Source organism: Sceloporus occidentalis, unplaced genomic scaffold, assembly GCF_023333645.1.
Source record: "Sceloporus occidentalis isolate IW3139 unplaced genomic scaffold, rSceOcc1.0.p SCAF_2, whole genome shotgun sequence".
Lineage (NCBI taxonomy): Eukaryota > Metazoa > Chordata > Lepidosauria > Squamata > Phrynosomatidae > Sceloporus > Sceloporus occidentalis.
Genome location: NW_028316982.1, coordinates 19,999,725 through 20,023,156, shown reverse-complemented (window position 1 = coordinate 20,023,156; position 23,432 = coordinate 19,999,725). Strand labels below are relative to the sequence as shown.

At 43.1% G+C, this 23,432-nt stretch overlaps 1 protein-coding gene across 1 annotated transcript in view; it reads left to right on the top strand.

Annotated features, from left to right (window-relative positions):
• The first annotated feature begins 4,061 nt into the window (after positions 1-4,061).
• LOC149318018 (protein kinase C iota type) overlaps positions 4,062-23,432 on the top strand; it is a 68,120-nt gene continuing 48,749 nt past the window's right edge. The window contains exon 1 of the mRNA XM_089508863.1: positions 4,062-4,542. Coding sequence (XP_089364989.1) covers positions 4,352-4,542 — 191 coding nt within the window. The 5' untranslated portion in view covers positions 4,062-4,351. The remainder of the gene's footprint in view (positions 4,543-23,432) is intronic.

Sequence of the window (23,432 nt, the reverse complement as noted above, 5' to 3'; positions counted from 1 at the left end):
AGCTGCGCTCCGGTCCTTAGGACTGGAGCATGGCTTTGGCGCGGCGTCCAGCCTCTTAGGATGCATGCAGCATTTAAATAGTGACCCAAAGCAGCTCTCTTTTGGCCTGTCTGTTTGGGCCCTTCGTCTCAATGGTGCTACAAGGCCTCTCTACGTACTGATTCTACAGACTAAACACAGCTATAGATCTTTGAATTCGAACCGCTATGTCAGGCTGGTATATTATTGTAAATCATCGGTCCAAAACACACTGCAGAAATAATCCAGTTCAAGACCGCTTTAAATTTCCCTGCCAGGGGAATTATTGGTTTTGTGAAACGGTTGAGCCTTCTGTCAGAAAGAAAGAGAGAGAGAGAGAGCACTCTGGGGCCACAATAAACTACAATTCCCAGGATTCCCTATGCACTGTTCCAGGGCAGTTAAAGCGGTCTTGAACTGGATTGTTTCTGCAGTGTCTTTTTGACCAATGGTTTCCAATCATATGCCAGCCTGGTGTAGTGGTTTGAGTGTTGGACTATGACTCTAGAGACTAGGGGCCCAAACAAACTGCAGAAATAATCCAGTTTGAGACTGCTTGAACTGCCTGGAATTCTGGGAACTGTAGTTTTGTGAGGCATTTAGTCTTAAAGAGCTCTGGTGCCACAGTGCAGGCTCAATGGGTCTCAGCAAACTAGTTCCCAGGATTCCCTAGCATGGAGCAGTGGCAGTTAAAGTGGTGTCAAACTGGATTGTTTCTGCAGTGTGGATGCAGGCTTGTTATCGTCCAGACTCTTCCAGGCTGCATCCACACTGCAGACATAATCCAGCTTGACACCACTTGAACTGCCACTGCTCCATGCTAGGGAATACTGGGAAATGTAGTTTGTGAGACATTGAGCCTTTGCTGTCAGAGAGCTCTGGTGCCACAACAAACTGCAATTCCAAGGAGTCCCTAGCATAGAGCCAAGTTGAAGTGGCGTCAAAGCAGATTATTTCTGCAGTGGGGATGTAGCCCTAGAAAACATATCTAGGAATAGCTACCCTTGGCCATCTTGCTGTTATTCATTTCTGATATATACTGACCCTAAGACAAACAAACCATCATAGGGTTTTCTTGGCAAGTTTCTTCAGAGGGGGTTTGCCTTCATGGCTATCCTCTGAGGCTGAGAGAATGTGACTTGCCCAAGGTTGCCCAGTGGGTTTACATGGCTGAGTCTGGATTCGAACCCTGGTTTCCCAGTGTCCCAGGCTCAAACAATTATCCGATGCTGGCCCTCCAGAAGATGTATCCTGGATTTTGTTTTCATACTTCTAAAATGCATTACTTTTGCCATGTAATTTTGTAAATCGATTACATCGTTGTACATATCACTTTGTTCTCATTGGTTTTATGTTTCTCAATCTGTACCAAAGGCCTTTAATGCTTCTGTGTTGGAAGAGCTCCCAAGAAAATATATATCGAATCTGTTCTGTCATCTCGTCAATTGACTTGTCTTGGCCACGTAACAAAGTACAATCGCATTTGAAATCCAGAAAAAAAGGATACCTTTATTTAGGATGATCAGATGTCCACATTTTCCTGGACCAGCCCTGATGAAGAAGCCAGTGGAGCTTCGAAAGCTTGCATTGTGTGCATTTGGACTGGCCTGATAAAGGGATACAGTGGTCCCTCCACATTTGCTGGGGTTTGGGGTGAAGGGTCCCGTGAATGTGGAAAAGAGCAAATAACAAAACAGTGTTCCTTTTACCTGAGAGAACACTTCTCTAGGAATCTCCAGTTCCTCCAGTGCAACTCTATGGTCAACATCTGCCCAAAGTTGATCATAGAATCATGCTGGAGGAACTGCAAATGCCTAGAGAGCAAATCAGGTTTGAACTCTGTTGCTATGGTTATTCTTAACTTCATTTATAGGAAATATAAATAGCAACAAAATGGAAAATTAAACAAGTTTACTATAAAATTTTAAAACAAATTTAAATACCCAGGTTTTGCGCTATGTAATCGTTTAAAAGCCATCCGAAAAGGTAGAAACAAGTAAAACACACGAATAAATAAAGACTTTCTCTGCTTAACCATTAAAAGCCTGCTTAAGCAAGAAACTCTCCCTCGAAGCCAAGATGACTACACAGAGGCTGTGGTACTTTAGAAATACGATAAGAAGACGTGACTCACTGGAAAATAGGATAATAGTCAGTGGGAGGAAATAGAGAAAGCATTACAGGTGAATTGAGTCAGTGAAGGAAGCCACAGCTCTCGGTTTGCAAGGCCTGGGTCTTGGAGAGCTCTCATTCATAGGGTTGCCATAAGTCAAAGTGGACTTGAATGGAAGGAACCTTCCCTGGTTTCCAGGGTAATAAAATGGAAACTGATTGGCAGGAGATTCAAGTCAGACAAATGTTAGTTAGCCCTTCACTTTTACTCAGATTCACAGTTATGCATGCATTTATAAGCTGATTTTAATCCTATTTTGGGAGAAAAGCGGGATATGAATCCAATAAATATCTGACCTTGGAGGTCTTTAAGCAGAGGCTGGATGGCCATCTGTCGGGGATGCTTTGATTGTGAGTTCCTGCATGGCCAAATGGGGTTGGACTGGATGGCCCTTCTGGTCTCTTCCAACTCTGTGATTCTATGATTTTATAATAAGTAGTTGGGAGCATATATGTACTGATTTTCCAGACTAACACAGCTATACCTTTGAATTCTACCACATTGCATTAGAATTATACAGTCATATTGATGGACAAGTGTCACCCTCCAGTTTAATTTGGGGGGGTATTCTATGGAAAGTGGTAGCTCCGTTCCATGCTGGGCCTATCACTACGTCTTATTTCTGGGGTATGGCTTATATTGCACAAATGCTTAGAAATCCTGATACAGCTTATTTTATGGGTATGTCTTATTTTCGGGGAAACAGGGTAGTAAAAGGATTCCCATACCTGTGGTCAAACATAGATAGAAATGGGGACTGTAGTCAGGAAATCAGCAGAAGATTAAGAATGGGAAGGGCGGCTATGAGAGAACTAGAAAAGATCCTAAAATGCAAAGATATACAACTGAGCACAAATGTTAGAATCATACAAGCCATCGTGTTCCCTATTACCAAGTATGGATGTGAGAGCTGGACAGTTAAGAAAGGTGAGAAGAAGAAAAGCCGCGCCAGAAGGAAGGGAGGTGCACACCGGAAGAAAACAATGGCATGCGCTCTCCTGGTGTGCACCCCACGCGCTGCTGCTGCACCACCACAGGCACGAGCCCCATTAAGTTGAATGGGGCTTGAGCACCCGCATTTTTCCCCTTATGCTGGGGGGGCCTGAAAGGATCCCCCGCGTAAGGGAAGGGACAACTGTAAATTCATCTGAGATGTGGTGCTGGAGAAGAGTGCCTAGAAACACACGGACGTCTAAAAGGACAAACAAATGGGTCCTAGGGCCTGGAAGCCAAGGTGATCCAACTGAGGCTGTCGTACTTCAGAGACATAATGAGAAGGAAGGACTCATTGGAAAAGACAATGGGGCGAAACAGATGGGCAGGAAAAAGTGGCTTGCTTTTCTGAAGCCACATTGAAACCCCACCAACAGCTGGAGTGCGCATGCCGTGAGCACATGATACGGCTCCAAGCCAGGAAGGAGCGGAGAAAAAGCTGCTTCTTTTTGAAGCGGCTTTTCTCTGCATAAGGCGCCTAGAGGGCACTTCCCTCAAGGCATGCGTCATCTAAACGCCACACCTTCAAGTCAGCCTGAAAGCACCTCTTTTTGCCTGTTCAGCCCCAACGATGCTGGGGAATATGGGGGGGAGTAGGAAGAGAGGAAGGCCACATCATCATGGCAGATGGATGAGGGACTCCATTGAGGAGAACGTGGGCTCTATGGCTTTGCAGGGACTCAGCATCTCATCCATAGGGTCCATGTGGGACGCTTTTGTCGTGCTTTTGTCGTTTTGCCTTACGGCTTTCTTAACTGTAATGAAGGCTTTGACTGAATGATTGATAACAACAACGGTCGTCATGAGGCGACAAAGCAATGGTTCAGTCCGAGGTCTGACCAACCCCCCCCCCCCTATTTTGTGTGTGTAATGGTTTCTCCCACGCGACTCCCTCACGTCTCTTGCGCTCCGCACTTGGAGGGAGGAGGAGGAGGAGGAAGAAGAAGAAGGAGCGACTTCCGCCTCCTCCTCCTGCTCCCCTTCCCAGGCGCCAGGGAAGCGGGGAAGAGCCAGAGCCGGGGGCCGTACGAGTGGGTTCCCCCCAGGTCTTTGGGGGCTCTTTCCCCTTCTCTCTCTCTCTCTCTCTCTCTCCCTTCCTTGCTTGCTTCTCCTTCCGCAGCGCCGCCTGGGTGGGGCTGCTGAGGAGCAAGGCAAGGCCAGGGGGCGATGCCGACTCAGCGAGAGAGTGGCAGCCACAGCAGCGGAGGAGGAGGCGGCGGCGGCGGCGGCGGCGGCGGCAGCGGCCACAGCATGTCTCACCCCCCGGGCCTCGGAGGCGGAGGCGGCGGAGGGGGGATGGCCGGGGGTCTAGGCGGGGACGGCGCCCACCAGGTCCGCGTCAAGGCTTACTACAAAGGGTAAGTCACGACCTCCATTTGGAACGCGACTTGAAGGGTGCATCCACATTGGGGAGATAACCCGCTTTGGATCCGCTTTAAGTCTCTTTCTGGCTCTTTGCTAGGGAATTCTGGGAGTTGAAGTATGTTGTGGGGCCCAGAGCAGAGCTAACGTACTCCAACTCCCAGAATTCCATAGCAAAGAGCCAGACAACGAGTTAAAGCGGATCCAAACCGGGTTTTGGTCCCCTTGGAGATTGGGAGGATGGCTGAGGGGGGATAACGATGCTATGGCGCCTTCTTATATAGGAGGACCGACCCTTCGGAGCAGACAAAAGAAAGGCTCGCCTTCGCACCTGGCAGCCAGGCTGACTGAGGGCCTGAGGGCCTTCTTGGCTCAGGAGGGTCTCAGCGGAGTCAGACACCCTAAAAGCAGCGGTCCTCAGCCATTTTTCACTGAGGGCAACAACCCTAAGGTGTGCATTTCTTGACACCTTTCGTGGGTGGGGTGTGCCATTGCCATCCGCTGCTGCGGCTGAGAGCACATGGCTTGCCCCAGGTCATCCGGCGGGGTTTATGTTCAAGCCAGGAATTCAGTCCTGGTCTCCAGAGTCCCAGCCCAAAGCCCAAAGCACTGCTGGAACTGGCAAAACTAACTGAATAGTCCTTTCCTAAGAAAAACATGCCAAATTCATGGGGTCTCCATAAGTCGGCAGGTGACTTGAAAAGACACACACTCTCTGACTCTATTTGACCTTTCCTGCTCAAGAGTAACTAACTCTTCATAGCTGCCTGCAACCTCCGTGATGAAAGGACTGTGGAGCAGGTGGGCAGCAGGAAGGAGTGTTGGCTTTATGTCCAGTTTGGGTGGCATTGGGTTGACTGCCATTTGGAAAGGGATACTGAGTTAGGTGTAGCCTGGCTAGGTTCAGGTGGCTTCCTTTTTAATTATGCATGCATGAAACCATGTGCGAATTTTATATTCTCACCTCAACATATTGGCTGCCCACCTGGTAATCTTGCGCTGTGTATTGCCCATCCTTCCTTTATGGGATGACTGGTTTTAGGGAGAGTAGAAAAAGCCATACTTTAATGGTTGAAATGAGGTTAATATTGGTGAGGTGAATGCTGAATTTATAGGATTTTGAGTGGTTGATGTACATTGGCTTTATGAAGGTGGCATCCCTTGCAGCTGATATCGTTGATGTGTGCCTTCAAGTCATTTACTGACTTGTCCAATGGAGTTTTCTTGGCAAGCTTTGTTTAGAAGAGGTCTGTTATTGCCTTCCTCTGAGGATGAGAGAGTGACTTGCCCAAAGTCACCCAGTGGGTTTCCATGGCTGAATGAAGATTTGAACCCTGGTCCCCCAGTGTTTTAATGCAAAACTCAAACCACTGAATTAAGTGGAATGGAGGTATATTTATGGCAGGGCTTGTCCTTGCAATTGATGTGAGGAATCTTTATGGAGGGGCTTATCCTTGGGATTGTTATTGGAGGCTAAATAGGAGCACATTATAGAGACATAGGGTGAGCATTATAGCTGTAATTACGGAGGGAAGAATGGTGTGGAAAGGCAAGAGTTATTATTTCCAGCTTTGGGAGTAAGTAATGATCCTTTTGAATGGGCGCTAAGTAGGGTGAGCATTCCTGGTCAGGAAGATGCTCACGATTTGAAGTATCAGAGAGAAAAATGTTGGTGCAGTGCAAATTGCCAAGGGAATGTTGTGTTCCCTTGTGGGGGTAGGGCAGGAATCCATGAGTGGGAAGCCTGTTTGTAGGGTGCCTCCCTAAATCAGAATTTAAAAATGAATCACAGTGAAACTGTAGGAGTATGTAAGCTGTGAGGATTTGTGAAAATAGACGGACTGAAAATTGAACTACCTATTGAGATATTTAGGAGTGTAGATTGAGGTGTGTAAAGGCTGCATTAACCAGCCTATGCATGGTGCAGTGCTTACAGTTTTCAAAGATTGAAAGGAGTGAAGGGTCTTGCAACACCTTTAAGAATAACTACACTCGTCTCTCCACATTTGCGGCTTTGACTTTTGCAGATTTGGTTATTCACAGATTTGATTAATATGTTCTCTCTAGGAATATCTAGATCCCCCAGGGCAACTCTGTGGTCAACTTTAACCAAAGTTCACACTGAAGGACCTAGAGAGATCACTCCACTAGGCATTTGTAGCTCCTCCTGCTACACTGTCTGGCAGATGGTGACCACAGAGTTGCACCGGAGGACCTAGAGATTCCTAGAGAGGTGTTCTGTCAGATAAAAACATACTGTTTTTGTTATCTGTGGTTTTTCCACATTCACGGGGGTCCTGTGCCCGTGGCAGGATGAGTGTACAGGACTAATATTTTAGCATGAGCTTTCATGGATTAATACAGGGGTAGGCAACCTTTTTGAGCCGGGGGCCGGTTGCTGTCCCTCAGACAACTGGGGGGCCGAAGCCGGGGGTGGAGCTTCCACCCTCCGGGGGCGGAGCTGTACACGGGGGTGGAGCTTCCACCCTCTGGGGCGGAGCTGCATGCCAGGGCGGAGCTTCCACTATCTGGAGGCAGGGCCACATGTCAGGGGTGGAGTTTCCACCCTCCGGGGGCGGAGCCGCATAATAATAACAATATTTGCAAGAAGCGAGTAGGCAAGGCCACAAAACAGCAAAAAATGCATGCCACTGTCTGAACCCAGAAATGTGCAAGCAAGTCCATGTGGGGGGATCTTGCAAAGACAATACCAAGGGATAACAACAACAATAATAGCAGTATTTGCAAGGATGGAAGCTACTAGGCAAGGCCACAAAACAGCAAAAAATGCATGCCACTGTCTCAAAACACAAAGGCACAGGTAGTATAACCCCCCTCCCCCAATGAACAAACCTCTCACCTGGCTCAGTGGCTGTGGTTCTCTCTCTCTCTTCCCTCTCTTTTTCTCCCTTCTTCCCTCCCTCTCACTCCCACCCTCCCACCCTTTCTCTCTCTCCCTCTCTCCTCATAGAATCATAGAGTTGGAAGAGACCACTAGGGCCATCCAGTCCAACCCCCTGCCATGCAGGAAATCAGAATCAAAGCATCCCCAAAGGAGCATGGGGGGGGGGGGTTGCAAAGATAGTAAGGGAGTCACAAAGCATAGGAGAAACATAGAATCATAGAGTTGGAAGAGACCCCAAGGGCCATCCAGTCCAACCCCCTGCCATGCAGGAAATCAGAATCAAAGCATGCCCAAAGGAGCATGGGGGGGGGGGTTTGCAAAGATAGTAAGGGAGTCACAAAGCATAGGAGAAACATAGAATCATAGAGTTGGAAGAGAGCACTAGGGCCATCCAGTCCAACCCCCTGCCATGCAGGAAATCAGAATCAAAGCATGCCCAAAGGAGCATGGCGGGGGGGGGGGTTGCAAAGATAGTAAGGGAGTCACAAAGCATAGGAGAAACATAGAATCATAGAGTTGGAAGAGACCCCAAGGGCCATCCAGTCCAACCCCCTGACATGCAGGAAATCAGAATCAAAGCATGCCCAAAGGAGCATGGGGGGGGGGGTTTGCAAAGATAGTAAGGGAGTCACAAAGCATAGGAGAAACATAGAATCATAGAGTTGGAAGAGACCCCAAGGGCCATCCAGTCCAATCCCCTGCCATGCAGGAAATCAGAATCAAAGCATCCCCAAAGGAGCATGGGAGGGTTTTTTTTTTTTGCAAAGATAGTAAGGGAGTCACAAAGCATAGGAGAAACATAGAATCATAGAGTTGGAAGAGACCCCAAGGGCCATCCAGTCCAACCCCCTGCCATGCAGGAAATCAGAATCAAAGCAGCCCCAAAGGAGCATGGGGGGGGTTTGCAAAGATAGTAAGGGAGTCACAAAGCATAGGAGAAACATAGAATCATAGAGTTGGAAGAGAGCACTAGGACCATCCAGTCCAACCCCCTGCCATGCAGAAAATCAGAATCAAAGCATGCCCAAAGGAGCATGGGGGGGGGGGGTTTGCAAAGATAGTAAGGGAGTCACAAAGCATAGGAGAAACATAGAATCATAGAGTTGGAAGAGACCCCAAGGGCCATCCAGTCCAACCCCCTGCCATGCAGGAAATCAGAATCAAAGCATGCCCAAAGGAGCATGGGGGTTTTTTTTTGCAAAGATAGTAAGGGAGTCACAAAGCATAGGAGAAACATAGAATCATAGAGTTGGAAGAGACCCCAAGGGCCATCCAGTCCAACCCCCTGCCATGCAGGAAATCAGAATCAAAGCATGCCCAAACGAGCATTTGGGGGGGGGGGTTGCAAAGATAGTAAGGGAGTCACAAAGCATAGGAGAAACATAGAATCATAGAGTTGGAAGAGACCCCAAGGGCCATCCAGTCCAACCCCCTGCCATGCAGGAAATCAGAATCAAAGCATGCCCAAAGGAGCATGGGGGGGGGGGTTGCAAAGATAGTAAGGGAGTCACAAAGCATAGGAGAAACATAGAATCATAGAGTTGGAAGAGACCCCAAGGGCCATCCAGTCCAACCCCCTGCCATGCAGGAAATCAGAATCAAAGCATCCCCAAAGGAGCATGGGGGGGGGGTTTGCAAAGATACCAAGGGAGAGTAAATCACAGTCACCAAGCAGAGGAAAATACATGCACCAACCAACCTCTTCAGTGGCTCGCTCCGGCTGGCTGGCTGGCTCTCTTACTTTCGCTTTCCTTTTCTCTGCCGCCTCCTCCTTTCCCTCCCCTCCACACTCTTTTATTCATAGAGGGAGGCTGAGAGAGGAGGGCAGAGCTAGGAAAACGGAGCCAGGAGGGCGAAGGGCAGAGAGAGAAGGGAGGAGGGCGGAGCCCATTCGGAGGGCTGGCGCGGCCCTGCAGCCCTGGAACAGGGCTGCAGCAAGCACCCCGGGCCTCCTAGAGGGGCGCCGCCATTTTAAAAAACAAAATGGCGCCCGGAGCGGCGCCAATCGGCGGCAGGGGCGAGCGCGGGCCAGTCCTAGAGGCTTCGCGGGCCGGATGCGGCCCGCGGGCCGCACGTTGCCGATGCCTGGATTAATATCTCCTTTCTCAGATACACTGGTGATGTATAGTGCTTAAGCTTCTGATTTAAGTACAGTTATCTGTTCTTGCAAATAATGTCACCCCCAACATCAAGGATGCATTTATTGCTCATCCTCCATGATGATACATACCTTCCTCTGCATTCTGCATGGGACAAATGGGACAGTCTCCATAGAAGAAAACAAATGGACACAAATCTGATGTTAGAAATGGCAACACGAAAAGGTAGTTTCAGAATGCGCCAGTCTCTCAGGGCAATCGATCTCTGACCTGAAAGTAAGTATTGGCAGAACAAATAAATTTGAGTGGAAGATGAGAAAGTACACAGCTGGCAGGGGAGTCACTTACCTGGCAAGGGATATACCATGATCTGAAAGACATACAGCTGAATTGGATACATTCACAAATTCACATCTATTAACAATTAGCAGACACATCTTGAATGGATCTTTTTTCTTACTTTTCTTTCATACATTCTTTCTTTCTCTTTCTTATTTTATTTTTTTATTTTTATATAGCTTATTAGCTCAACATGTGTTTTAATAGGTTGGTTTTCAGTAGAGGTTTCTGTCTAACAAAGACATTGTGTCTTCAAGAAAACTAACCTTCCTGAAAGCATGTATATTGTTTTCATGTTTCAGAGACAACTAAAAGCATAGAAGTCTAGGAAATCTCTGTTAACTTGTGGGTATTAGAATGAATATGCTTTGATGTGATAGCTGGCTTTTTGTATTGGCATTTGACTCAAATCCAATCTGTAATGTTATTGCCAGACTAAATAGCTGCATTTTTATCTGAGGTTTAAATGCTGGATTCCATTAGCACATCTGAGGAAATAGATTTTAACCCATGGAAGTGCATGCTAAAATAAGTATATAGGCAGTGTTAAATGCACTACAGTAATGTTTCTCTCTTCCTTCACTTCTTTTTTTTAATGCTATTTATGTTCATTCTTTTATAAGTAATCCCACATGACATGTACATTCATCCCAATTCTTGTTGTCTCTTGGGAAATGCTGTGTATCTTGCTAATGGGTATAGGGGAAATAAAGAGATATATTGAAGCTGAAGATGATTTAGGGGCTCCATAGATGCGCTGCCCCATCTTTGCCCCGATTTGACACCGCAGCACCGACGTGCTGCCAAAAAGAAGCTGCCTAGAGTGGCTCCTTTCTTGCGGCGTTACAAACGGGAAAGGATGCCGCCATGATGCCACTTCCTGCCAGCAACGTCTGGATGCTGCATGGCGCTTGTGTCATCATAGCGGTCTCCGTGTGGACAGGAGCCCGCCATGATGGTGCTGCTGTTCCATATTAGAGTTTGGGAGCGTGCGGTTGCTGCACGCTCACGAACTCTAATTTTGGCCCCAGGATAGCACTTTCTGCCTGTCTGTACTGAGTCTAAGTTTAGTTATTTCACTTGTGGGTAATAATCAAAATAAAGGTATGACAAAAAGAAGAAGCATCTTGAAGAATCTTGAATTGTCCTTCCTAAGCTTCTCTTAGTATCTTTCACAGTGCCAGTTGCAGAATTACTGGATAAATAAGACAACTTAAACAATATTTATATTCTGCCTTTTTCCCATTCAGGGAATCAGGATGGCTTATAACAGTTACCTGCACTGCGGAATTACTGCAGATTGACACCATTTTAACTGCTATGGCTCAGTGCTATGAAATTCTGGGGTTTGTAGTTTTGTGAGATAATTTAGCCTTCTATATCAGAGAGTCTGGTGTCACAAGAAACTAGAAATCCCAGATTCCATAGGATGGACCCATGACAGTTAAAGCATGTCAAATTGCTATTCAGTGTGGTAGCACCCATAGCTATAAAAATACACTCATATTTGGCCATGTACAGTGGTATGTTGATGATCATCTGATACTAATGTGTAGAATAAAGATATGCAACTGTGCAGAGGTAGGAGCCAATTTTCACACACACTAGTGGGTTGCTCCCATGCATCTGGATGCACTTGTAAGTGATGTTGTCTCACTTCTAGTTGCCTTTTTGGACCAGTATGTGGCTGAAGACATCCAGGGGATGAGATGAGGGGTGAGAGCAAACTGCTATATTTGTGTGCTTTGTCAGGCATTTTGGTGCGGTTTGAGGATGAAAATCATGTAAGCAAATCAGGGAGGGTGTGGAGTGATGTGGAAAAATGGACTTGGGAGCTTCACTTTCCTACTCTTTCTCTCTAGCAGTTAAACCTTTTGCTGAGCATACTATGTATTTTGACTATTGACTTTCAGGAAACTCATTTTCAATATGTTCATCAAATCCATGTTATGGCTGCTTTTGGTAGTGACCATCAGAACATCTATGCCAATGTGTTCAACCAATTAATTATGTAGACTAATGAAGCAGTATGTTTTAATTCATGATTAAAAATGTCATTGTGAAGTAAGGAGAAAGTAATCTTGCCCCCCTTTCCTTGACCACCCATGATGTTAAATGTTTTATGTCAGCAGTCTTGCATTTAACAGCTTGCCTGCTAGGTGACAGCAGGAATTTTATTCAGCCCTTTCTGCCTCTACAGCCAACATCAAAATACAGGTTATTAATTGTTTAGCTGGCTAGCAAATATTTATTTATTTATTTATTTATTTATTTACAAGATTGCTTTTTATGTCTTCCACTGTCATCACCTCCAATTTTAAATGTGCCAGCCACTGACTAAATCTACAAATGGACCCAACTGTTTCTTTGGTAAATGGGCATTCTTTCTTATGGAGGTACAATCTTAGAAGAAGTATTTTGTTTTGTGAAAGGCAATGAATGACGTTTCTAAGAAGGCACCTTACTGCACTGTTTTTTTAAAAAGGCATTTACATTAAGAATAATCAACATTTTAAAAATGCTTTCTTGTTGGTCACACCTTTTAAATTAAAAAAGAGTAGAAGTTGCTGACTTAGAAACTTGTGTTTTAAATCTTTTTTTCCCTTGATCAGTTTTTCAGAAGGAAAATGTATCTCTGTCAGGACATTCTTGCCTGGTTTTCCTAGCTGTTCTGATAAAACGATTGCAAACCACTCCCCTGAAACAGAGGTAACTGGCAGCTGGATGGAGTTGTGCTCAGTGAACCTCTCCAGCAGTGTCATGTTTCATCACATAGCTGCTGAGATGAGGCAGGCAAGAGGAAGAGCTAAGCTCACTCACAAGACATTTATCTAAGATGTTTAAGTTCATACTCCCCTCCTCTCCACTAGTGTACACACAGAAACTTTGTAGATGAGTACTGGGCTTCATATCTTTTTATGCCTGTGGAATTTAAATAAAGATAGTGGTCAGAGCTTCCAATGGTAGGATCCTATTGTGTGGTCCTGTGACACCAAACACTTAAGGCAGTTCATGTCCTTGATTACTTTATATTGCAAAACATCAAACTACAAGGAACAAGTGTACCACTAAAATGGGAAAAAACATGGGAGACAGTAAATATTATGCAGGAATCTTCTGCCTTTGTAGAAAATCATTTATGCTAATTCTCACTCTCTTGTCTCTTGATATTTAGAGACCACATAGAAGTGTCAGATTTTAAAAATAAGATTTCTCCAGAAAAGTACCAGCATCTGGCATGTTGCAGGACAAATTAGTCTAATCAACAGCATATTTAAAAAGGTTTATAAAATGGCTACACTTGAGCAACCATAGAGCTAATTGGAAGATAGTCATTTTGTTTCTTGAGTTACTTTACAGTTACGTTATTTTACTTGGACCCAGAATACTGTAGGAAATTATGACAGGCTCCCTTTGTAACCAAATATTGATCAGAGTTACTGATTTGAAATACATGTTCACTATGATATTTGAATTGGCCATTACTACTTCCCTTGATTTGGACTTTATATTCGTATTGATGCAACCTAGAATTGCATTGACTTTTTGTACTGTGCATCGCTCTCTTGATGCATGTTGTGGCCTACTAAGACCCTAATCTTTTTCACATGTACTGCTTTCAAACTGGGTGTCACCCATCCTGTATTTGTACATTTCATTTTGCTTCCTAGACTTTGTATCTTACATTTGTCCTTGTTTAATTTTGTTATCTTTGGCCCTGTTCTCCAGTCTGTCAAACCATTTTGAATGTTTCCTGTCCTCTGGGGTATTCACTAACCACCCTAACTTGCTGTGATCTGCAAATTTGATAAACATGTCTTCTGTACCATTATATAACTCATTCATAAAGATGTCTTGGACTCAGTGGCTCATGAGGCTCCTTCCAACTCTGTACTGAGCAACACTGGGCCCAGGACAGAATTCTGATGGACTCCATTAGGCATTTCTCTCCAGGATGTACCTTTACTGGTATTGATACAAAACTGACTGATTGGTAGTTACTCAGTTTACCATGACTTTACTATTTCAACTCTTAACTCCAAATCTATTTCTGTCAGTATTGTTATGTTTCTTCAAGTCAACTTTGACTAATGACAGTGTTATTAAAGGGTTTTCTTTGCAAGATTTCTTCAGAGGAAGTTTGCTGTTGCATTTCTTTTTAGGCTGAGAAGAGTGTGACTTGCCCTGGATCGAACAATCAATCTGGTTTTCCAGAGTCCTAGTCCAGCATTCAAACCACCATACCAGGGTAGCCCTCCTTACTGTCAGTGGAATTGCAGTTTAATCCTTATTATATTCAACTGAATTCTTAGGTTTTCTGGCAGCTTTCTTAACTTTTTTATACAGCAGGCAGCAATAGAAAAGAGAACTTCCTGTTCATTTCTAACAAGTACTACAGAACTACCTTATTTTAATAGTAGCTACTATCTTAAAGAAGTGCTTTACCAATGCACAAGCAATGAATTTTTCTTGACAAAAGAGTATATTTTAAAAAGACTTATTTTAAAAGTTTGATTGATAGATCATAAAGATGAAATATGTGAATAAACCTGCCAAATCAAATGAGAGCAAAATGAAAAATGTCAAAAAATCTTCTAAGCAGACTCTAATATATACAGTTGGCCCTCCATATCCACGGATTCTGCATCCACATATTCAACCATCCATAGCTTGAAAATATATATATTTTTAAATCCAAAAAGCAAGCTTTGATTTTGCCATTTTATATAAGGGATACCATTTTACTACACCATTGTATATAATAGGGCTTGAGGATCCACATATTTTGGTAACCATGATGGTCCTGGAACCAAACCCCAGCGAATACCAAGGGCCTACTGTATACAGTCAGCCCTCCTAATTTTAAATCTTTGACTTTTGCGGATTTGATTAATATGTTCTCTCCAGGAATCTGTAGGTCCTCCAGTGTAACTCTATAGGCAGTTTTCACCAGATGTTGTGCTGGAGGACATAGAGATTCCCAAAGAGAACACTTCTCTAGGCATTTATAGGTGCTCCAGCACAATTCTGTGGTCAACTTCGAGCAGATATTGAACACAGAGTTGCACTGGAGGACCTAGAAATTCCTAGAGAGGTGGTGTTCTGGGTAAAATAACCAAGTTTTATGTGCAGTTTTTCCGCTTGTGCCCCTAACCCTAGCAAATGTGTATGGCCTACTGTACATCTTTTCAATACATCTTTATCTTTACTGCTCAATCCTTTCCAGTTATATAGTTCATGGTCTCTTTATTGATACCTGTTTAATTCATTCATTTTCAGAGATTTTACAGCTAAAATGCTTAATTCTTAAAAGAATATGTAAGGAAAAAAGTTCATGTGAACATCTGTAAATTTTTGGTATCATTATCAAGTTAAGAAGTTCTGAAGGTCTTGAGTTCACTAATATCTATGGGAAATTTTATTTCTCTCAGGTCTTCTTTTAATCTGAGAATGTTAATGTGATCTGCAGCTGATAGTACATGTGGAGCTAAAATGAGTCACATAGGGAGTTGGCATAAACAGGTTTTTAACTGGAATTACAATCATAACAAAGTATCATAGTTTTGTTATTGAACAAGATGTCCTCTTTACACTTTCCATATCTATTCACCCTTATTCATCCTCTGATCCTTGTCTTCTTTTTTCTGTATTGCTATACCAATTGAGAGCTGTTTCCCAAAATAACTTCTTAGTTAAAACCTTCAAATCCAAATTGCCGAAACAGGGAAATGTTAGTTCGAAAGGGTTGCACAAGTCAGCTATACCACCAAGCTCCTTTATTGATCTTCCCCCCAAAATTGTAATGACATCTATATTTATGCACCACTAGCCTAACATAATCCTTATTTAAAATGAAAATTTACTCCCCACCCTCAGTAATTCCTAGCCTTTTGAAGCTTTACATTACAGCTCTGCTCAAAAGTACTCTCAGGTAAATATATATAGTACTCCAGTTTCAGTCTTAATCTTGGAGGGAGGCAGAAGATTAGCTGCCTTTGGAAAGGATTGCAAAAATAATTACTGTTTGGAGAGATAAAAACATCTCATTTCATCCACCTCATTTTTGAATGCTTCTTGAGGCACAATCCAATGTGTGTCCACTCAGACGTAAGTCCCACTGACTTCCTTGGAACTTATTCCCTCCTGTACTCAAAAAGTGCTTCTTCTCCCTCAGTCATAGGAAGACACAGAAAGAAAAAATAGAAGGATTTTGTGTATACACATACTGAGTTTAGCTCCCAGTGGACAACACTGGCTCTCCACCCTGAGCTGTAGTGGGGGCGAGGGGCAGGAATGGGAGAGTGAAGAAAAGGGCTAGGGTGGGAAGAACCAGGGATGCTGTTTCCAAATAAAAGCCTGAAATGTAGCTAGGAGAAAGTGGGACGGAAATTAAGCTAACCTACTTTGCTCCCCAACCTACCCCCAGCAGAGGTTTAAGCAATACATGTATTTTGAACCCTAGGATCTACAAGGGATTCAGCAAAAGGCAGCCCCATTCCTTCGGTTCTTTCTGCAATTTGCTACCTAGCCTACATAGTTTCCTGGCATCTGTTCTGTGCAGTTTCCCACCACGTTTGTTAAAAAACGAAGATCTGTTTGGTTTCATGGCCTTGGCAAGAGATTGGAGGATCTTTTTGTAGAGTGGTCTTGATCAGTTAGTAACACGGACTTTGGACGTTGACAGAAAATCTAAGGTTGTGTGGCTTCAGGTTGTTTCTGACTTATGACAACCCTAAAGTGAACCTACCACAGGGTTTGGGTTTTTTTTTTTTGGGGGGGGGGGGTTTGGTAATATTTGTTCAGAGAGGGTTTGCCTTTGTCTTCCTCTGAGGCTGAAAGAAGGATTTGCCAAAGGTCACCCAGTAGGTTTCCATGGCCAAGTAGGTATTGAACCCTGGTCTCCAAAAATGTTGTCATTGAAATTATTCCACACTGTGGCATGGAGGGTTGTGCAAATAACTCAGTCAGCAAATGCATCCAGAGGATGTGAGGAGGCACGTTTTTCCTATTTCACAGCTAATGAGTGAGATAAATAAAGAGTGAGAAACAGAGAAGTGATGGTCTAGAAAGAAAAATGAAAAACAAATCGGGGGAAAATCCTGTTTTCCCCCCAAAGTCATATTTTCCAGTAAATTGCAAAATATATTATTAGACATTTCCTTTCAGAATTAAAGTAAGATAATGTAAGGTTGAATTTAAGGTAAGATGACTTATGTTACTGCAGTTCCTAGTCTTCTTTCCCCCTCAGTTCTTGTATGGGAATGAATGATTTATGTCTTAATTGACACTATGGATTGCTAGAGGATTTTATTTATTTATTTTGCTTTATTAATATTGGTAGGTTCTTCTGTTTGTTTTTATTATTATTATTATTATTAACTTTTATTTATAAAGCGCTGTAAATTTACACAGCGCTGTACATACAATCTTTTTAATTGGATGGTTCCCTGCCCTCAGGCTTACAATCTTTTAATTGGTTTTTTGTTCATTGCTCAAACTGCAAAACCAAAGAGATTCCTTATAGTTCACATTGAAAACTCAACTGTAGCTCAGTTTCAAGAAAAATAAAATTAAAAAAATAAATTCAATTTGTAATTACTTTTAATGAACTGTACTTTTAATATCAGACATGATATATTTAGGCTAAACCAAATTATACATGGTATATTTTATGTTCCTTTAGTAACAAAGGCCCAAAACACACGACCGAAATAATCCAGTTTGAAACTGGTTTAACAGCCCTGCCTCAGTGCTAGGGAATCCTGGGAATTTAGTTTATTGTGGCACCAGAGCTCTCTGACACAGAAGGCTAAATATCTCACAGAGGTACAGTTCCCAGAATTCCCTAGCACTGAGCCAGGGCAGTTGAAGCAATCTCAAACTGGATTATTTCTGCAGTTTGTTTTGGACCAAAGTGACTTTACATCTGTAAATGGTATTAATTTTGTATTTGTTTCAGTTTTTTCTGAAATTTTTTCAGAAATCATTTTCCTTTATAGCAGGGGTAGGCAAGCTTTTTGAGCCGGGGGCCGGGTTGCTGTCCCTCAGACAACTGGGGGGCTGAAGCCAAAAAATAAATAATTAAATAATTTTTAAAAGAAAAAAATTAAATATATAAATAAACCAGGACAAATGTAGGACAAAATTTTCAAATGGAAGACACTTTTAAAAAAAAAAATGGAGGACACGCAAAAAAATTGCTGATTTTTAAAAAAAATGTTAATATAAATGCATGTTTCTGAGGCTTCTATAGACAATTGCCCCCCAAAGGCCCCGGTGGCAATCGGCGGCAGGACCGGGCTGGGGCCGGTCCCAAGGCCTTGCCGGGCCGCAGGTTGCCTACCCCTGCTTTATGGCTTCGAATAATCCCAAGGGCCAGAAAGTTGATATCTTTTTTGCTGACAGCAGTTGGTCTAGAAGTGGCTAATAACTGGAAAACAGGTCTTGTATCCCTGGATAGCTGGTGGAAAAGAGTTTGGGATCAATGGCTTATGGAGAAATTAACATATAATATGAAATATAACTCAAAACAACAAAATCAAAGACCTGTTCAGGAAAAAACCGGTCTCCTCTTATAGATTTCATTAATACAAATTTTACATCCGTTTCTCCTCCATCTAGCCACTGTATTTATGGTCAGATTTATTTTAAATGAATTGAATTGTGTAAAATTTTAATAAGGAAAGTTTTTAACGACATGAAACTTTTTATACCATTGTTTTATGATTGCAAGATGTTGTATTTTGTATTATGAGTAAAGTATTTTGAATCTTAAAAAAAATGATCCCAAGGGCCACACTGGACCCCTCAAAAGGCTGCATATGGTCCATGGATCTCATCCATATTCTATCCCATCAATTTGTTCTTCAAAACAAAAAGAAGCGTCAAAGTAGATACGTTTTAATCTCAGAATTACACTTTGTTTATTTATTTAATTTACAAACTGTTTTTCTCCCAGCATGGGATCCAAAGCGGTGAACAATATCTTGTACAAAATCTTAAAAGTACCAAAAATGGTTAAAACAAAAGGTAAAACACAGTTAAACTAAATTTCTATTCTAAGAAAACATGTGAAAAACAATATTAAAAATTAGTTAGAAGCAGCTTTAAAAGATACTTAAAAACACGATAAAACACTACATCCCTGCCCCCCATTAAAAGCTTTATCTGCTGCGTACACAAGAAACTGAAAGCTTCCTTAAACAGACAGATCATTACCAACCTGCAGAAAGCCAGCAGAGAAGGGGCCAGGCAGACCTTTGAGGAAGGGAGTTCCATAACTTGGGAGCAGCCACTGAAAAGACTCTTGTGTCCTCACCTGACTTTCCTGGGATAGTGGTGGGAATAAGAGAAAGCCTTTCCCTGAAGATTTTAGAGCACAGGAAGACTCATATACGCAGACTCATTTAGGCTTTTCATATAGTCTGGACCCATGCCATATAGGGCTTTAAAGCTCATAGCCAGCACTTGAATTCTACGCGGAGTTCGATCAGCTGCTAGTGGAGTTGTTTTAGCAAGGGGATTGTCTGCTCCATAAAACTTGCCCAGTCAGCAACCTGGCCTCAGAATTTTGGATTCACTAGAGTTTCTAAACAGTTTTAAACAGTTTTATGACACAAGACTGTGCCATAAAATGGACTTGTGATTTTTAGGTTGACTGAGGCAGATTACAGAACTGGAAAAAATAATGTGTAGAAATTTTTTAGAATGATTCATATGAAGTCTTCCATCACTTGGTTTGTTTAGCGAGAAAAACATCTTTAGCTCAAAGCTGAGATGAGGCTACAAAAGGTGAGATATAAGTATTTCTGTCTTTAATAAATTATGGTGCTGCAAAAATTGTTGCTTGATTCCTCTCAGGATAGGAATTGGTAGTGCTCTTCTGCCCTTGTCTCTTACATGTTTAGAACTTTTTCGAATGGTTTAACTAGCTAAGAGACTTTACAAGGCCAGAAGAGCACTATCAAACCCTTTGTTGACAAAAGTGAAGCAAGCATTATTACGTTGCCATTTCAGATAGAAGTAAACATTTTGTAGCCTCATTTTGGGTTTAGAACAGAAACAAATACCAGCCATAAAATCAAAGCATCAAAGAATTTTATCAAATTCAAATAAATATCTTTATCTGCCTGATAGAATTCTTTGATGTGTATTTGCTGGTCATTCTTGTATTTTTGTGAAGTCGAAGGCTTTCATGGCAGGAATCCATAGCTGAAAAACCCAACAAAAACTTGTATTTTTGTTTTGCAGAGAGTAGGAATATGTGTACAGTATTACATTGCCAGTGTATTGATTTATTAAAATGTTTTGGTTCTGAGAAAGTGTTTTTTCAAAGTATTATGTTTTTTCAAGTCCATTTCAATGTGTACTAGGTTATTCACTCTGCTAAATATACTGGTTTGAGAATCTAAATGATTGTTCTAAAATTCCTAAAATTACCATCGCAATAGATATTGTTATAATTATGGCAGCAGTTACATTTGGACATAATGGTAGCCCACGTGACTGATCCTTAGCTAATGAAGTATAAGCCCTAAGCAATCACTTCCATTTGCAGCTCTGCTTTGTGTTGTCCAACTGTGACCATCACTGACACTCTGCTTGTTTCCCTACTAGTAAATCATAATAGAAAATAATCCTGAATTGTAACAGTTGCCATCTTTTGAACAATACATAAGCAAACTGCAGAGCAAGTTGAGCCACTCTCTGCAAGATGAGTCAATCAGGCACTATGTACCAGTACATTGTTTGTATTCATTCATTTTGCTTATTCTATACAGTGTGCCCTTGCCTTACACGGGGGATCCGTTCCGATCCTCAGTATGCTTGAGCCCCATTGAAAATAATGGGGTTTGTGCATGATGCATGGTGCGGTGCACGCGCCATTGCAACCCTGTCGTGCGGCTTTCAGCATAAGCTGAAAGCTGCGTAAAAGGCACCTGCGTATGATACGGGTGCACTGTATTTTTTCTCCCAACACAGGACTCAGGGTAACTCAAAACAGAGACTAAAATAAGAGTGTTGATAAAAGAACAATGGCTGTAATAAAACCAAAAAATTAAACTATTCTATTGAATTATTATTATTATTATTATTATTAAACTTTATTTCTATAGCGCTGTAATTATACACAGCGCTGTACAAAGTCGGTAAAATTAGGAGTAAATAAAAGCCTGCCCAAGGCGTACATTCTAAGATAATAACAATTAAAAGAGGAATAGATAAAATTACCATATAGAAAAAAGAGAAAAAAAACAGATTAAAAACATCAAATATCAAGCAAATCACATCACATCAAATAGTGTCAGACAGCCAGATGACAATCACAAATTCCCTGAGAACGCTTCCCTAAACAATATGGTTTTCAGCTCTGTCTTAAAGCTGGTTAGGGAAGTGATGAGCCGTGCATGCAGAGGAAGAAGGTTCCAGGAATGAGGGGCAGCAAGAGAGAAGGGACGGATCCGGGATGGGGCAGAGGAGATCCTAGGTTGAGAGAGGAGACTTTGGCTACCAGAGCGGAGAGTGCGAGTAGGAATGTAGGGAGAGAGAAGATCGGTTAAATAAAGAGGGGCCAGCCCATGCAGGGCTTTAAAGGTGAGTAGCAGAAGTTTGTACCTGATGCGGAAAGGAAGAGGGAGCCAGTGAAGGGAAGACAACAGAGGGGAGACATGATCATAACGGCGAGCGAGTGAAATAATGCGTGCAGCTGAATGCTGAACAGAAATTAATGGGTGGAGGTGAGAGAGAGGAAGCCCTGCCAGGAGGAGGTTACAGTAGTCTAGTCGTGAGACCACTAGGGCATGGACCAGTGTTTTTGCGGTAGAAGCTGAGAGATATGGACGGATTTTGGCGATATTATAGAGAAAAAATCTACAGACTTTGGCTGTAGTTTGGATCTGAGGGATAAATGACAAAGAGGAGTCAAAGATGAAACCAAGACTGCGGGCTTCCTGGACAGGCTGGATCGAGATGTTATTGACGGAAATAGCAAAGGAATAGTGAAGGGTGGGCTTAGGAGGGAAAACAAGAAGCTCGGTCTTGGACATATTGAGCTTCAGACGCCGATGGTGCATCCAGTGGGAGACAGCTGTTAAACAGGATGACACTTGCTGCTCTAACTCTGGTGAAAGATTAGGGGTGGAAAGGTATAGCTGGGTATCATCGGCGTAAAGATGGTAGGAGAAACCAAAAGAACTGATAAGTTTGCCAAGGGAGAGTGTGTATAGAGAGAACAGAAGGGGACCCAAAACAGAGCCCTGAGGAACTCCAACAGATAAGGGGACAGAAGACGAGGTCTGACCACCCGAGACCACTGAAAAAGATCGATCTGACAAGTAGGATGTGAACCAATCGAGAACAAGGCCCGAGAAACCAAGGTCAGAGAGTATATCTATCAGGAGACAGTGGTCCACGGTGTCGAAGGCCGCAGACAGATCGAGTAGGACAAGGATAGAATAAAGGCCATTCGCCTTGGCCCGCAAAAGATCATTTGAGATCTTAGTAAGGGCCGTCTCTGTGGAGTGCCGTGGGCGAAAACCAGACTGGAAGGGATCCAGAATGGAGTTGGTTTCAAGAAACTCAAGACAGCGTGAATAGACAACTCGTTCCAACACCTTAGAGAGAAAAGGAAGAAGAGAGATTGGACGATAGCTAGCCAAGGAAGAGGGGTCGAGAGAGGGTTTTTTCAGGATAGGGGAGACTAAGGCATGTTTGAAGACTGAGGGGAAGGAACCCGAAGAGAGAGAGAGATTAAAGATATAGAGGAGGGAGGGTAACAAAGAGGGGGCTATAGAGATTAGAAGACAAGAAGGAAGTGGGTCAAGAGAGCAGGTGGTGGGTTTTGATGAGTTCAACAGCGAAGAGAGTTCTTCCAAAGAAACAGGAGGAAACACGGAGAGTTTATTAGTAGGAGGGGCGAGGAGATTAATGGTGGGAGCCAAATCATGAGGAGTTAGCTCAGAACGAATGGTAGTGATCTTTGTAATGAAGAAATTGGCGAAGTCGGAGGGAGAAAATAATGGAGAGACGGAGGGAGGGGAGGGTTTTAACAGTGTGTTGAAACAGGAGAACAGGCGCTGCGGGCGCCTCTCGTTGGCGCAGATCAATGATTTGAAGTAGTCTTGTTTTGCCATCGACAGGGCGCGTGAAAAGGATAAAAGAACGAACTTAAAATGGATAAAATCGGCCCACTCCCTGGACTTTCTCCAGAGACGTTCGGCTGCTCGGGAGCAGGACCGGAGAAATCTAACAATGGGAGTGATCCAGGGCTGAGGCCTAGTCGTAGAGGAAGAGGAGGACACGCGCGTAGAAACTGGGGCAAAGCTGTCAAGAGTTGAAGAGAGAGTAGAATTCAGTAAAGACATAGCTGAGTCAGCAGAGTCCCCAAGATTGAGAGAAGCTAAGGATGAATCCAAGGACTGAGTGAGATGGTTAAGGTTAAGAGAATGAAGATCGCGGAACTGGCGGAGGACAGTATGACGGGGAGGAGGGATGTAGGTAAGAGTAAAGGAAAGTAGGTGATGGTCAGATAGTGGGAAATCAG